Genomic DNA, 17,062 nt, shown 5'->3' with positions numbered 1-17,062 from the left:
GCTGTGGACCCCAGGTCAGCCACCATAGACACTGGTGAGTAACCCAAAAGCAGGTTCACGTGGGACAGGTGGGACCAAGAACAGATCTGCATATGGTAACCCAAATGGAAGACAAGTGCAGATCCTTGGGACCCGAAGGTGCGCCACAGGGAGCTGGAAGATCACCAAATATACGAAGCATGCTAGCCTCTCAAAAGAACTGCTGCAATATTGCAGACAGACCTAGAAACTTGGGGTGCATCAGGACAAAAGTTGGAATCAGCTCCTCAAAGAATGAGAGTGAGACGCGTAGGTATAAATCGCCCTTGCACCTTCTCTGGAAAATGAAAGTGCCAGGAAGCAGTCAAGTCCCACTAAAATTCTTGTGTCTTCTTGAAACTACCTGAAGACTTCAACCACGAAGAACACCTGCCACAGGAACAACTTTGAGAGCAGGTGTGCGCTCTCAACTTCGACCAGGAGCTGGGTCTGCCTGAAGTCTTGCAGTATTTTTCCATGTAGATCTTCAAGTTGTCGGTTGGCCTTTGGATTTATCTGGGGGGAGTGGTCAAAGGCCTTGGAGTCATCCCCTGAATATAAACATTACAGGCACACTTAGTGAAGAAGTGTTACGGAATTCTTTGTGACGGTACCTACCAGGTTTAAGCCCTGTAGTGTTAGGGGGTGAGTTTTTCCATTGCAGACTACAAGCATTTAGAAGTGAAAACTGTCGGGAAAAAAAAATCAGAGCACTGGATTCACATCTGAAGACAAGGAAAGAATGCAAGTGATGTCAGCATGCATTGGTGGCACTTGTATGCAGCTCCGCTCATAATTTCTGGAGAGGAACGTACTGCTACAGAGGAGCACTGCTTTTTGAGTTTCCGGATCCAATCTGGTGCCTACAGATTTTGACAAGGTGAGTAATCTGTGGTTAGAAGTATCTATCAGACATTTTTATTTGGCAATGCACCCAGCTATTTGAAGCAATGTTTTACCTCTAACTGTGAGAGGGGAACAGCAGGAAACAATATCCTGTTCCTGCCACAGAGTTTTCGGGAAAAAGGCAGTAATTATGTTAAGTAAGCCATGTAATGCCTAGCTCCCGGTGGAATGCTCTCCCAGATTTTTTATGACAGAAACATCATCTCCAATTTGAAAAGGCACTGAAAACAAACTTGCCCAGGAAGCCTGTTCTACCTGGGGAGACAGCAACTAGTTACCTTGGGGCTACAGAAATGTTTCACTGAAACTGACACTTGACTTCTAATCTCTGCAATTGAATCTGCATTTGCGTGCCACTTCTGGCAATGATTCTGATCTCTGTAGAAATCTCACACTGGTCACAAACCCTCAGAACTCTTCATACGGTCACGTTTTACAATACCCTGTCCTCTGCTCTTATTTGCTTCACTTCTATGTTTTATTTGCTTGGAGTTTTAACTGAGAGCCCTAGATGTACTTAAGTTATGTACTTTTTTAGGTTTAATGTATTTTTCATTCCATCTGTGCTAAAGCCCTTGATCGCTCTGCCCAGGAGCAGCTGGGTCACCTTTCCTCAGTACGACTGGCTTTTGGGTTGCAGTTATAGCTGCACCAACACGGTCTTCCATAAACCATTATCAATTCTGATTCATGATCTCTCATTTAATGTAAATGAGAGGCCTTACCCAAGTAATTTATAATGCACTAATTCAGGAAAAGTTGGACTGTCCTCAAACGTACCTCGTTTCCACTCTGCATTTAGTCTGTGCATACTTATCTACATTTCCTTTTACTGGTACCCGGTGCCTAGTCATTTAAAAGACTCAACTCTTTCCACTGAACCTTATATCACTGCCCGGTGATTGCCAACATGATGGTTTACTAGCTGTACAGCTGCAACTAATTTACAGCGGTGCAATTTCATGGACAGCAGTGTTCATTTCTATGAACCTTCCTGGTGGCCAGAGAATGTTGTCTAGAACACGACACCCTTCTATAACCTTTACACCTGACAGATGGGGATCTCTACTACACAGCAACAGTACTCTGAACCAGCCCACACTTTTGTGAGGTGCAATAAAAGAGCATGTCTATAATTATAAATACTTATAGTGTGGGATCTGGATTCCTTAAATAATTCTACAAACACAGGATCTTGCAGTGCCTGGAATTACAAATCAAAAATCCAAATTTCCATTTACAGCAGGCAGTAAGCAAAGTTCATGTGGGTTATAAGGTACTTACTGGTCGAAGAAATGGTTTTTGAACTTGTTTGGTGAGAATGTGAAACATGTCAACTGTCTCTGTGGCCAGCGCAAGATAGGACCGTGATACACGTTCATCTTGGGCGAGCTGGGCCTGTCGGGCCTGCTGCTGATCCTGAAATAAAACATGTATAGAAAAAAGACAATTTAATCAACATTAACTGAACAAGAAGCCAATTTTTATCATTTACAGTGGGATATCATTCCCGTAGCACTCATCTGCAGACTCAGTACATGGTATAGCTGACCAATGAGCAATATATCACATGGGACAAGTAACTGAACTAATTACTCAGTTGTACTGCTGGTTCTTCATTAGAGAAAATTTATTTTAATTCATACATATCAGGATATTTCCACTTGGGTGCAGGATCCTGAAACACATGTCATTGAACAAAATACTTAGATGTTTTACATCTGAAAGTTATTCCACAGAGAAAACATCTCAAGGAATCAGTTCTGTATGCCTCTATTGTATTAAAGGTCAAATTCAAAATTTTAACATTACAAAGTGCATATTGGTAACAATACCACTTTAAATATCCCCTAAAACTGGAAAAGAAAAACGTATAACCTGTGGCATTACTATTGTCACAGATATATACTGACACTCTCAATCCTGAGTGTACATCAGTCCTTTGGTGGTCTGATAATGTTTTCAATAGGTTGCGCCCCTGTTTTTTCTAGACTGCTGTTATACAATGCTCCTTGGTGGTTTCAAGTTAAAACAATTCAGAGGTGAGTAGACAATTCAATCTAGTCACGGTTTTCATGCCTGGATAGCAATGAACACCTTATAATTATGTTTAAGACGCCTGATTAGTGTTGAGGTGAATGATGGGGTTTGCTTAGTAAGTTCTCATGCACATTCAACATGAGAACTGACTGCAGCACACAAATGGATGTATGTTTGTTTCCAAGCACAACTATTGAGTAAGTTACAATACATTATCTGTAAGCTTTTTCATTGGCTTCCACTGTGTGAGAGATTATGATGACTGTATAGGTTTCATGTTTTTGGACCCCTAGGGTGTTGCACATATGTATTTGTCATCCACACGAGATGTCTTCAGTTTCCATCACCTTTGAAACGTATTATTTACTGCAGAAAATATATTCAGTAAATCTTGATTTGTCCAGTCCACTGAGGTGTAGGTTGTGATTTATGCTACCAGCACAAAAGTAAATCCAGAACTACTTATGTAGCTAAAAGGAGAGTTAAAGTGTGACCCTGCCTTTTCCTGCATCTACGTATCCATATGATATTTCGATAGAGTAAACGGCGGAGCGCTGTACATGGTTGCAGGAAATATGCCTTTTTCTGTGTGGTCATCTTAGATTATTTGCCTTTTGCTTGATCCTATATTTTTGCTGGCTTTAGAACTCTCTGCACTTTACCCCTGTCAACAATTTGTTTAGTGCCCATGCTCCCTGTTTAGACTTGGGTGTACTGGCATACTTCTAATTGCCACATTTAACCTGTCTATAAATCACAAATATATGTTGAAAAGTGCAACCAGGGCTTGGGAATTAAATGACACTAGTGGACTGTAGCACCTATTGAGCCATTCACTACAGTAACAGTGCAAATACGGTTTCAGGCCTACCATTGCAGCCCGACTGCAGCAAAGTGAAAAGTGAAATCTGACCTGTCAAAATAAATCCTTACGGTACTGTATATTTAAATGCCATAAAGTATAAACGTTTTTGCCACAATATGTATTGGTATATAAAAGTACTTTATGATACGTTTAAATACTATGAGGTATAAACCTTTTTGTATTTAAATTAAGGATATGTTGAAATTGTAAGTTAACATGCCCCTACAGTGACTGGCATTCAAAAGCTATATGTACTGTGGCAGGCCTAACTCTCCTATGTAGAATACCAGGGTAAAGATTAAAATCCTAATACTGTATCTAAAGAATAGGACCAGCTGGAAAAATGATGAAGCTACTAATTTAATAGCTACTAAAATGTCAAATTAACGGTGAAGTCAGATTTGTGATAAATATTAAGTAAACGTAATAGAAATTTCAATAGAAAGTTCAATTCCCTGCATGAAGTTCCCAGGGGCTATTTGCATTTACTCTCTAGCTTCTCCCAGCCAACAATTAGCCTTGAATAAGTGTAAATGGGGATGAAATGCCTCTCAGAAGCAAACAATAGACTGACCTGAATGGGCAGAGATGTCTGAATATGCAGGGTGGAGGCTGTATGCATGCTTTTTGACAATACAGTGTCAAATCCTGCTTGGGAGGTCTGCTATCCTAATATAATTTTATTTCAGGGTTTACTGTGGGTCGTTGGTTGCCTCAAACGCAATTTTTAGTGTTTGATATGGGAGGGTACTAGGATTCGGTATGCATGCCCCAGACACACCTCCAGCATGCAGATCCTAGATTAAGTTTGCATGAGGATATCAACCATCTTGAAAATGCCCAAAGAGGATAGGGTTGGACCTACAAACGTTTACCCCATTAGTTAGGCTGTGCCAAGGAGTAATTTGCACCCACTGGTTGTGCCAGGTATAAATGTGGTAACTCCAAGTACCCACTTCTGAACATTTGCTGGACCTTTAGAACATCAGAAGAGGTCTGGACCTGCTGTCTGTAACCCGAGAGAGTCCTGAAGGACTGGACCCGCTCTCTCTTGTACCCAGAACAAAGAAGTGGACGTCAAAGGTCTTAAGACGGAACTCTTGTTCAAACTACAGGAATACAACAAGCTACATAAGGTATTTTCCTAGAAGTACTCAGCACAACAGTAGTAACTGGATCTTGACTCGACCCTGCTGTTGGTTTCTGGCAGACACGCTCTGCGTCTGTAAAGAGCCTTCCCCTAGATCCTGGTGGATGTGAGAAGTGTACTCTAGTGGTGGTTTGGGACTTAATGTACTAAGTCAAAAGGTAAAATTTCTGTCTAGGACAAAAATGGTTGGTGTATCTAACCCACACTCCATCACGGTCAGCTCAAAGGTGTGCCTAGGTCCTGGTCTATGCTGACCATTGATACATTGTGCTTTTTGACATTATTTCCACTAAAACTTTACCAATCCATATCTCTGGTTCCCCTTGTTGGATTTTTATTATTTTAGTGTTATGTTGTTTTTGAAAATGTTCTCTATTTTTCTAATTCAGTTTGGGATTTTTATTGCTTTGCATTTTGACTTGTGATGTAGTGATCTTTAAAGAGGTGGATCTTCAACTCTATCCTAAATTACAAAGGCATTGGGGAAATCCTAATGCATAGGGTGATGTTGTTCAAGATTGTGGGTGCATAGATGTAAAGGACCTGATGTTTTTTTACGCTTCTTAGTTTGCAGCCTGACTGTGTCCTAGCTGCACTGGTGCTGTCTACTGCCACAGTTAGGTATTTTGTCTTCAAGATAAGTGGTTCATGTCATTTAGCCAGGTTTGTGCTGTGCCGTGTTTGTTGTTAATGGCAAATAAAAGGAATTCTGTCTTTGTTGGGTTGAGGGAGGCATTGGACTTCCAGGTCTGGTTGATGTGTAAGCAATGTTTGAGGCACCGGACGGACGGACACACACAGAGTCCTTCAGTAGTCTTAACATTGCGCATGAAAAAAATATCTTCACTGGGGAGGTCACATTCCAAAAATAATGGGGGTCAAGAAAAAAAAACTGCTGTTTGAAAAAAAAAATTGATGAGATCCTAAAGCTATTTCAATCACAATGCAAGGCTCTATATGGTTTGATGGTACACAAACTTGAATCACATCAACTCTTCCAAATCATGACATGACCATTACAAAAGGCCCTTTTATGCCGTGCAGAAGATTCATTCTGCAGATTTATTTAGTTCATGAGGCTAAAGGTACATGGTGCTCTTAAAGAGGACAAGACAAACAACTGCCACAAAGAAGAAAGATTGCCTATGGGAGAAAAAACCTTCCTAAAGCTTAATAGGAAAGGTAAAATTCTTACTGTACATAACACAAGACATAAAAAAAAAATGATTAATAAACGGTTATATCACTCAAATGTACTTGCACAGCAAGAACATTAAAACCTGTATTCAGCCAGAAACTACAAGAACAGGTGGGATTCTTTCATTCTGAATGAACTGAATGAATCTGCTTCTACACACACACCAATGGATTACCTCTTACAAATGGAGATGTAAGCTGCATTCATGTAAGAGCAATTCATCACTGTTGGACCCGGCCCTTCTTGCTGGGTCATCCCCAAAATTGTCGCTGAATTCGTTTATGTTAGCTTTAGGACCCTGAGCACTTTACCACTGCTAACCAGTGCTAAGGTGCATGTGCTTTCTGCTTTAAACCTGGCAACATTGGCTTATCCACAATTGGCATATTTAATTTATGTGTAAGTCCTGAGTAAAGTGCACTACATGTGCCCAGGGCATGTAAATTAAATGCTACTTGCGGGCCGGCAACGCTGTTTGTGCCACCTACTTCAGTAGCCCTTTAAATAGGACTCAGGCCGGTCACTGCAGAGTTTGTGTGCGAAGTTTTAAACTGCCATGTCGACCGGGCAAGTTAACCCTCTTGCCAGGCCCAAATCTTCCCTTTTAATACAAATAAACCACCCTTAAGGTAGACCATGGACAGCACCAATGACAGGGTGCAGTATATTTAAAAGGCAGGACATGTACTTTTAAGTATTATATGTCCAGGTAGTGAAAAACGACTAAATCAGTTTTTCATTACTGCAAGGCCTATTTCTCCCTTAGGTTAACATTGGGATTCCCTTACTACATTTTATAAATGTAATTTCCAATTGGGACCAGATAGATATTTCGACTTTAGTGTCTCCGGACTCGTAACTTAAAATTACCATTGAAAGGAAAAATTGGATTTTAAGTTGCAAGTCTGAAAATGCCACTTTTAGAAACTTGCCATTTTCTCATCTAGGGCCAGATGTATCAAGAATGCATTTTGCGAGTCGGAAATAGCGATTTTTAAGAAATCGCTATTTCTGATTCGCAAAATGCAATGTATCACATTTGCGATTCGGTAATAGCGATTTCTTAAAAATTGCAAATGCTATTACTGAATCACAAATTGCGATACCGGCCCCATTTTCATCTATGGGCCTGTAGGCCCATATTTGCGAATTTTTTGCACTTCCAAAATTGCTAATTCCTAACTGGAATTCGCAATTTTTGGAAATGCAAAGTCTAGGGTGCTGGGGGCCATAGGCCCCCTCTGCTGCACCCCAAAATATTTTTTTTACAACATGTAAGGTGCACACATGCCAAAAGGGCATGTGTGCTTTACATGTAAATTTTAAAAATGCATTTTAAATGCATTTTTAAAATCTGCACATGGTTACCACCAAGTTCAACTTGGTGGTAAATAGCGATTCCTTAATGCCCAATTCGCATTAGGGAATTGCTTGTTACATGTGCTTTAGAAAACGCAAATAATGATTCCTTATTTAGAGAGTCGCAATTTGCGACTCTCTAAACAGGGTCGCAATTTTAAGGAATCGCTATTTTAGCGATTCCTTAAAATTGCATTCAGAATGCCTTTGATACATTCTGAAATGGCTTTTTGCATTTGCACCGTTTGCGAATGCAAAAAGCTTTGATACATCTGGCCTCTAGTGCCTTCTGCTTGTCCATGAATACATGTCTGGGTGGGAGACAGCTGGGCTCTTGTGCATTCCTTCCAGACAGCCACACAAAGGGAGTGTAGGTGTTACTGAGTGACCATCTGCATGTTGATCTGCCACCCTGGGCAGGATGAGAAGAAGGAGCTGACACCTGTATATGATGGGTTTGAGCCCTCACAAAGGACTGCATAACCTCCTGGTAGGGTGTCTGGAGCCAGAGAAGGAAGAACACAGACTTTATGCACTTCAAAGGCCTCTCTTTGAAGTCTCCCCCACTTCACTTCAAAAGCACAACTGGGAATAAGTACTGGACCTCAAACACCACAAAATAAGTACACTTCTGGACCGGAGGTCATTCTGTTGGGAAGAAGGACTGCAGAGCTGCTGAAAGGACTATCACTCTGCTGGACTCCTGCTTTGCTGTGCCTGCTCTACTAACCTCCTTTCCTGGGACTGAGGACTGGACTGCATCTCTACCCCAGAACCAAAGTGACTGCAAGTTTTTCCTAGGCTGCCTCTTATTTTGAAGTCTCAGTAACATCAAAGAATTCACTCAGCTCTGCGACAGCTTCTGGACTCAGCCAACTGTGAGTCCTACCCTGCCACGTGGCACCAATCCAGTCTTGGGCCCTTGGAAGTGGGTTCTGCAGCTGCCTTCTACAGAAATCCATGCATCATCTTCAAAGCAGTGATTAGAACCGCCACATCATTCTTTGACACATTGCCGCTGGGAACATTGCATTACCAACAGTGTGGCTCAGAATCGACACATCTTACTCAGCCCCAACACATTGCTCCCGTATCACGGGCTGGGTGCCTGGACGACAACGCATTGCTTTCGTAGCAAAGGATTTGATGCCGCACCTGGAGGACACTGCATCAATGACTGCACAGCTCAATGACGCATCTCAGACTACACGGATCAGAACCGACACATTGCCTTTGCATTGGCCCCCTTGCTCTCGGCATCGGAATATTTGATGTTGACGCAACCCTCGATATAAGATTCTTTTTCAGCAGGACAAGGTGGTCCCTGTAGCCAGCCTGCGCCCCATCAAGGTCAGTCGGAGCTTTGTGTTTACCCTAGTCTAGCACAACCAGATAGCCCCAGTTGGCACCTTAAGCTTCTAACTCTACAATTGCAGGTATTCTTTAAACATTCATATCTCGACTTCTACTTAATGGATTTTTGTTGCTTTGTTCATTAAATTAACATCTATTTTTCTAACGTGGTGTGGGTTATTTTAGTGTGGTGTTTTTGCTGTCGTAGTGCTGCACAAATACTTTATACATTGCCTCTTAAGTTAAGCCTGTCTGCTCTGTGCCACCCTACGAAATGGTGAGCACAAGCTAATTTATGGTGTGTAACTGACTTACCCTGATTGTGGTCCCTACTTGGACAGGGGTCATACCTCTGCCAACTATAGACCTAATTTTTAACAATCACCTTATACCAAGAAGGAGTATACTGAAGGCCTTTGGGCAAGAATCCTCCACAATTGTAAAAGCAAGCATCTAAGCCAATTCTAGAAGCCGTCAATAACTGAGAAAGAGGCCCCTTGCACTGGTAACACCGCCAACATCAGTGAGTCAGCCCGGGTGCAGTAACTTATAACCCAGTATAACACCAGCCTAAAAGATTCTGTGAAAACAAACCCATGCATGGATAAATTAATTTCTCTACCTGAACTTGGATGACCTGGACGGAACACATAAGACAAATTGAGAAGCTGATAACCAAAAGCAAATCAGATGGGGACCCGCAGCTGAAAGGCCTGCCCAAGCTCTCTTCAAATCAAGCTCAGAGAGTTAGGCAAACTATCTAGTCTCACTCTATAATCACTGCTTTGCTCCAAGTCAAATTCCAAACTTAGTGTGGTACAATCATCAAGATGATCTTTTAAGGTGGTAAAAATATGATCCTGCATCTGTCGCCTGATCTCTTTGTTAGATAATAAGGCCAAATACTATGCTGGGCTTCTACTTCACGACCTGAACAGCTGCGTTACTAACCGGATGATAATTCCACACAATCAGTCCGCTTTCGCACCGGGATACTATTAGTCCTGATAAAAAGAAAAGCTCAAACATAAAAGCTCCTGAAGGCCACTTTTGATCGCGTAGAAAACACAAAGTTGTGGTGTAAACTTGCAGGTTGGGGGGATTCCAGAAAAACTATTGAAAACAATTCAACAACCCCACACTGATACCTGGATTAGGATAAAAATAGGTGCTAGAACAAGGGTATCCCACAAGACTTAGACTACAACAGGCCTTAAACAGTGATGTGTACTCGCTCCAGCACTGATCAACCTCTTCCTGGAGGAGCTCACAAAAGACTTGGACCAAACACTTTTGCACCCAAGTAAGAGGGAAAACCATTGTTAAGCATTTTATAAGCTGATGATATAGTTCTTCTCAGCAGAACCAAGGTTGGCCACAAACGCTGTCACACAAATTAACTACATACACTCTAGCAAATTACCTGGACATTAACTTCGGCAAAACAAAGATGTTAACATTTAGTAAACGATCTAAGAAAGTAGGACCCTGACATCTAAATAGCTACAAACGAACTCAAGAGCAAAGAAGGACCCACACAGTGACTATTTATGGTCTAGAACAGGGTCCCTACAAAAAACTGGGGGGAGACCCCAAACTTATTTTACGTCTTTAGGAAACATGTAATCAACATTTTGTGCAAGCTTTCGGTTATTGAGGATAAAAACCTCTTCTCAAAACATGCTCACTCAAGGGTAACCATCCAGTCCTATAAGACTCTAGTGCAGCAGAAATACCTAAGTTCTAGTTATTCACTCTACAAAAAAAATTGAAAGAATAGGTCTGCGCTTGGGTGATTTCCCAGTTTTGAACCTTTCACCAAAATGGCTGGCAAAAGGAGTTAATAAATCCTGCAGAGGCTGTAATCAAGCTCTCAAAACTAGTACGCATATTATTTGTTTCTACCCAGTATTCCTAACCCAGCTATGTCAATTTTAAGAGCATTCTTTAAAGTCACTCTGAGTGCAAACTTGCCGACAAGTCGTTATAGCTTATTTTAAAGGGGGCCACATAAGGTTACATCTGCAGACAATATGATTTTTGACAAGTTGTGAACACACTGCAGCAAAAAACAAGCCAAGCAACTCTCATGCCTTCACTGTACATTGCTACCAGCAATAGTTTAAAGGCAATTTTCCCTGACAAGTTCTTAAGAAGCCCTCCAAATGTACTTTTTTTATTTTTGTAATGCTTTTATTAATATTTCAACACTGTACATTTCCACATAATGCACAATGGTTCTGACCATTAACACCATACCAAGCAGCATGTATAACTCCAAATGCTACAAAGTCCATTCGGAACACAACATAAAATACCAACTAAACAAAAATTGGAATGAAAGAACCCCCACCTCCCATGCTCAGCTCCTGACATATTCTGTTTTCCGGACAGTATAAGCAGTACAGGTTAACAGCAGCAGTTCACCCTCCAATATATTTAAGAACTTTCTGTCGGTTCTTAATTTTTTTATCCCCTCACCCCCAAAAAGCAGAGATCAGGAGCACTATATCTGGGTAGTTCCCTCATTACCTTCCCTCATCGTAGTTGTGGGGGCAGCGCTGTCACCACCAGTAAGGTCATGAACCATGGCACCCCACGCCAACAAATACATCAGTCTATAATGTGTCTCAATTTTTTCATATGTGCTGCTTTTGCACCATCCCACTCAGTCATATCTCGCAGCCAATCAGACGTTAGGAGGAGGGTGGGAGGGGTTCAGGCTTATCCATCTAATGGCTATAAGTCGTTTAGCAAGAGTCAGTCCAAGAAGTGCAAATTTCCTTGTAAGTTTAATATTTTTTCTTGTAGGGACCAACCCCAGTAGGTAGTGTTTCAGTTCCCTTCGTATCGTCCGCCCTGTAGCGTTGTGTAGGTGCCCTAGGATCTCATCCCATTAATACCCAATCTGAGGACAGCTCCATACAACATGAAGTTCGTTGCCGGTTATTACCCACACACAGGGTGAGCACCCGTGTTTCTAGAGGATTATGTTGTATGTACTATGTTCCACTGAGCAAGTTTAATCTGTACATTAGCAGAGGTCTCCCGCACCCCTCTACGTATCCTGATACATTCTTCAGCCATAATTGGGAACTCACAAATCGGTTGCCATATACCTTCCTCTATGAAGGGAAGACCTAGGCCTATCAGTCCGCAGGTGCAGTATATATGAGTAATAAGCCTCCAAATGCCCACCATTGTCAGCATTGCCACAAGAGTCTAAGTAAGTTCAGAGGCATCTAGGAACCCAGGCCAGATTGCTTGCTGTAGCTGCTATTTTGGCATACTGGAGAAACTGGCCCCTTCCTAGACTAAATGTCTGAGTTTCCTCCTGTAGAGTAATAAACCGGCCTGATGGATATAAACCTTTTGAAGTGATACAGCCCAACTCCCATCAGCTAGCTAAGGCCTTAGTCAATCAATCAATCAGGAATTTGTAAAGCGCACTACTCACCCATGAGGCTCTCAAGGCACTGAGGGGGAATTGGGGGGTGGGGGGTGACGGGGTGGATGCTGCTACTGCTTGAACAGCCAGGTCTTGAGAAGCTTCCTGAAGGTAAGTAGGTCTTTGGTCTAGCGCAGGTGGGTGGGAAGAGTGTTCCACGTTTTGGCGGTGAGATGCGAGAATGATCTTCCGCCGGTTGTAGTTCTGCGGATGGGTGGGACGGTTGCGAAGGCAAGGTCGGCGGAGCGGAGCTGCCTGTTGAGGTATTCTGGTCCGATGTTGTGCAGTGCTTTGTGAGCACGGGGGAGGAGTTTGAAGGTGATTCTCTTGTTGACTGGGAGCCAGTGCAGGTTTCTCAGGTGGTCTGTGATGTGGCAGTGGATGTCCAGGATGAGGCGTGCAGAGGCGTTCTGGATGCGCTGCAGCCTCTTCTGGAGTTTGTCCATGGTTCCTGCGTAGAGGACATTGCCTTAGTCCAGTTTGCTGCTTAAGAGGGCTTGGGTGACTGTTCTTTTGCTTTCGGTGGGTATCCATTTGTAGATCTTTCCGAGCATGTGGAGGGTGTTGAAGCAGGAGGAGGAGATGGCTTTGACTTGTTTGGTCATGGATAATGAGGAGTCCAACATGAATCCCAGGTTGCGTGGGTGGTCGATGGGTGTTGGTGCGGTTCCAAGTGTGGCAGGCCACCGGGAGACATCCCATGCGAAGGGTGTGGAGCCAAAGATGAAGACCTCAGTCTTGTCAGAATTGAGTTTGAGGCAGCTGTTCTTCATCCATCCTTCATTCAGGGTGGTCTTGGCGGTGTCCTTGGTGAGGGAGAGGATCAGCTGGGTGTCGTTGGCGTATGAGATGATGTTGAGGCTGTGGGATTGGGCGATGTTAGTGAGCGGGCCATGTAGAAGTCGAAGAGGGTCGGGCTGAGGGACGAACCCTGGGATACGCTGCAGATGATTTTGGTGGGCTCCGAGTGGAATATGGGGGGGGGGGGGAGGCGGACTCTCTAGGTTCTGCCAGTGAGAAAGGAGGTGACCCAGTCCAGGGCTCTGTCGCAGGTTCCTGCATTGCTGAGGCGTGAGCGTAGGGTGTGGTGGCAGACAGTGTCGAACGCGGTCGAGAGGTCCAGGAGGATGAGGGCTAAGGTTTTGCCGTTGTCCAGTGTGGTCCTGATGTCGTCGGTAGCGGCGATGAGGGCGGTTTCGGTACTGTGGTTGCTGTGGAATCTGGATTGGGAAGGGTCCAGGTTGCAGTTCTCCTTGAGGACGCGGGTTAGTCAGCTGTTCACAGCCTTCTCAATGACTTTTGCCGGGAAGGGGAGCAGGGAGATAGGTCAGAAGTTCTTGAGGTCCAGGGTGTTTACAAAAAAGGATTGATTCACAACACCTCCTTTTCGGGTACATATGGCACCCTGCAGAGCACCACCCATACTGTCCGCTCCCGGGGCCTGCACACCAGTCTCAGTACATGCAGCATTCTTCCAGGTGTCCTATTGCCACACAGCAGGACTTAAGGTCTTCACTCCCAGTGGTACCGGCCAATAGGGATTTCTCCCAGCTGGGCTCATTGTCAAACCAATGGACTGCGTTTTGCAGGTGTGATGCAAGGTAATACAGCTCGAGGTCAGGTACTTCCATCCCTCCTTTATCTCACTCCAACTTCGGGATGGCAAGCCCAACCCTGCACAGTTTCCCTACCCACAATGAGTCTACAAGGAGCTGGTACAACGATTCTCGTACACGGTACCTTGTAGCACATAAAGGTACAGGGGCAGCGTGGCCATTTTGTTTAGGGCAATCTTCCCCATCAGGGAGAACTTAAGGGTATTCCAGAATTTAATAGGAGGTTTCAGATTGGTGAGCACATGTCCCATATTTAAAGGGTGGCACTGCTGTGCCCTGTGCGCTACTTGCATGCTGGGAAAACCAACGCTGTCAGTGTTCTAGGATATTCCGAAATCAGACAGATGGGCAGCCTCTATTCCTTTCAGCTGTTCCAGTGGGAACAATGCAGATTTCAATTGATTTACATGTAGGCCTGACAGCTATCCAAATAACTTCATCACATTCAGCAGGATAGGGGTTGAAAAGTCAGGCTGACACAAATATTCCCTAGTGTCAACCGTATACAGATACACAACATGGGTTGTTTGTCTTACCTGTATTCCCGAGCAATGCAACACCGGTCTCAGCCTGCATGCCACCAGCTCCATTGCTAGGGTGAACAGAACAGTGGACATCACTGTACAGTTCCCCTCTGCAGCTGCATCACCTCCTCAACTACGCATCCAGTGCGCATCAGTGCCAGCAGTTCAGTGTAGAGCAATTTAACCCATGCAATATACGTGGGACTCCCCCTCACTCTGCCAAGTACTTGCCACATATACTCCCTGCTGGCTGAATCAAACACCATTTCTATATGTAGAAAGGCAAGGGCAAATAGATCCTGATCTAGACAGGGTGCCTGAGGAACCTGTCAGCCTCTGTAAGTTGTAAAGAGTGTTTCTGCGAGGTATAAATCCTGATTGGTCAGGAAGAACAAGTTTGGAAAGTGATGGAGCGAACATTTCACCAGTATTTTGCAAGGGTATTTTTTGGTCCTCATTTAATAAGGCTAGAGGGCGGGAAGAGGATATGTCCAGAGGGTCCCTCCCGGGTTTGGGTTTTAGCATATTAGCGCTTCATGCATGGATGCAGGGTGGACTCCCTGCTCCAGGGCCTCCTGGTACAATGGGAGTAACCTTTTGGCCATAGTCTCTGGAACTGCCTTGTAGAGCTCAGCAGGTGAACAATCCCTTCCAAGGGCCTCAGCTGTTTTTAAGGGAGTCTATGGCCTGTACTATCTCCTGTTTGGTCAAAGGTCCCTCTATCTCTGCCCACTCATGTCCCTCCAGGCATGGTAGCTGCAGCAAGCACTTTACGTTTTATGTGTAAAATTTTCGTTAGCACTGGTCCCACAATATCATCTTTTGATGAGCTCTTAAGAGGTCCTTTTAATTGTAATTTTAGGACAAACATGTATCACGTTCTTTTTACATGCAATGTTTTTTTTTTAATAAACTAAGCATATTTGATAAACATAATTTCAATTTGAAACTTCAACACCTTCAGCATACTTATCCAGCTAAACAAAATGGTTAATGTAAGGTGAGGTGGTGGTCTGGATACCACATGCAAAATGCCCAGTCCCATATAAGCAAATTGTTTTATTTTTGTGCTTCAATCACAGCTTTTGTTAGTAGAAATATATTTATATAAGTCCGGATATCCTGGAGAGGAGCGGCAGAGCTTAGAGGACTCCCGTGAGGAGATGCTCATTCAAAACGTCAGGAAGTCTGAAGTGATTAGAACCCTTCACACCACATTACTTCACCTTCAGTAAACCTTTGCCCAACATCATTTGTGGAGAATTAGAAACGTCTGTCTGATATCTCCATCAGAGAGCACGCATTGGGTAAGCAAACAGGTCTCACCTTTCAATAGTGGTTCCAGAACATTTGGCTTTGTCAATATTTCTTGCCAATGCAGTTCCACATCAGAAAATAGGCTGATTACAGCAAGGATAGACAATGCCAATTGGCTTTTTCTGGGTCGTCCTGCTCATCTGGTTAAGCCAAAATGCTGTGGCATGTATAATTCTGAAAATAACACCGTTGGTTTCAATCTCTTAGCATTTCAAATTGCTGCATATCTATAAGAGGATCCATTTCACTGCACTTTTATTGATCCACTATCTGTCTAATCATGTGGCTTATTATGCACCTAATAGATCAGTGCGATCCTTAGAGTCCTTCCTAGCTCGCAATCCTAGGTTCAGGCTTTCCTGGAAAGGAAGACATTCCTTCTCTGTTTTGGCAGCCCGGGCTTGAAACACTCTTACAGCAACTTTGCATCTGATTAGCAAAGAGATGCATTACCGTAAACTTCTCAAAATCTGGTTATTTTTCTCCAGTTAATTTCTGTCTAATTCGGTCAACCTGAATTATTTTCAGCACCATGACCCATCTGGCGGTTTACAGCACCCTCTGAAGTGCTGTTGTCAGTTTCTGTTTTTCTGCAAGTTACCGAGTCAGGTCCGGAGCCCTTCTTAGGTGTCAGTTTAATTCCTCAGTGATTTTAACAGTATCTAAGTAAAATGTTGCCTTCTAAAGTCTCTGGAGGCCAATTAAAGTTAGTGGTGGCCATACACAGAGAGATACTGTGCAGGTCCATAACCAAGATCTGCATGTGATGCATTATAACCTGTAGCCTAGGTGGAAAAATTCCTGCTGCACTGCCAAAAGAATTTGAAACAAAGCAAGCAGTGGTAAAAAGCTGACCCAAACTCTGTGGAGCAGAAATCTGGATCAGCATCCGAGGGCATGGAATGAAAACTGACTGGCATCAGGAAGCAGAGGTGGTGCCTATATACAGTTCCACGTTACACCTGGGGTGTGACGCTGTCACAGTTGATGCCGATGGTGCTACCTACTGGCACGTAGGAGCTTTTCTCAGATCCAGTCTGGTGCCTGGGAGGAGTCAACACATGAGTAACTTGTGGGTCTAAATATCCATCAGAACTTGGAAAATAATTAGTGATTTAAATGGTAGTAAGTAGAAAGCTTTCAGTGCAGGTGTTACAAGGCCAAGTTTTCTGGAGGCTGAGAGAGAGCTTGACAGCCTGTTCTGCAATCTTTTAGTATGCTTCTTGGGTAGGCTAAGGTATGATGATGTAGTAGTTAAAACAATTAAT

The 17,062-nt window shown here is 43.4% G+C and overlaps 1 protein-coding gene across 2 annotated transcripts in view; it reads right to left on the bottom strand.

The window, feature by feature from the left end:
* Positions 1-17,062, bottom strand: part of UBE4B (ubiquitination factor E4B) — a 658,693-nt gene that overhangs the window by 165,644 nt on the left and 475,987 nt on the right. For both annotated transcript variants that reach the window (XM_069241178.1, XM_069241179.1), the window contains one exon: positions 2,209-2,343. In XM_069241178.1, coding sequence (XP_069097279.1) covers positions 2,209-2,343 — 135 coding nt within the window. The remainder of the gene's footprint in view (positions 1-2,208; positions 2,344-17,062) is intronic.

The sequence above is a fragment of the Pleurodeles waltl genome, chromosome 6 (assembly GCF_031143425.1).
Source record: "Pleurodeles waltl isolate 20211129_DDA chromosome 6, aPleWal1.hap1.20221129, whole genome shotgun sequence".
NCBI lineage: Eukaryota > Metazoa > Chordata > Amphibia > Caudata > Salamandridae > Pleurodeles > Pleurodeles waltl.
This window is presented reverse-complemented; position numbering and strand designations above follow the sequence as displayed.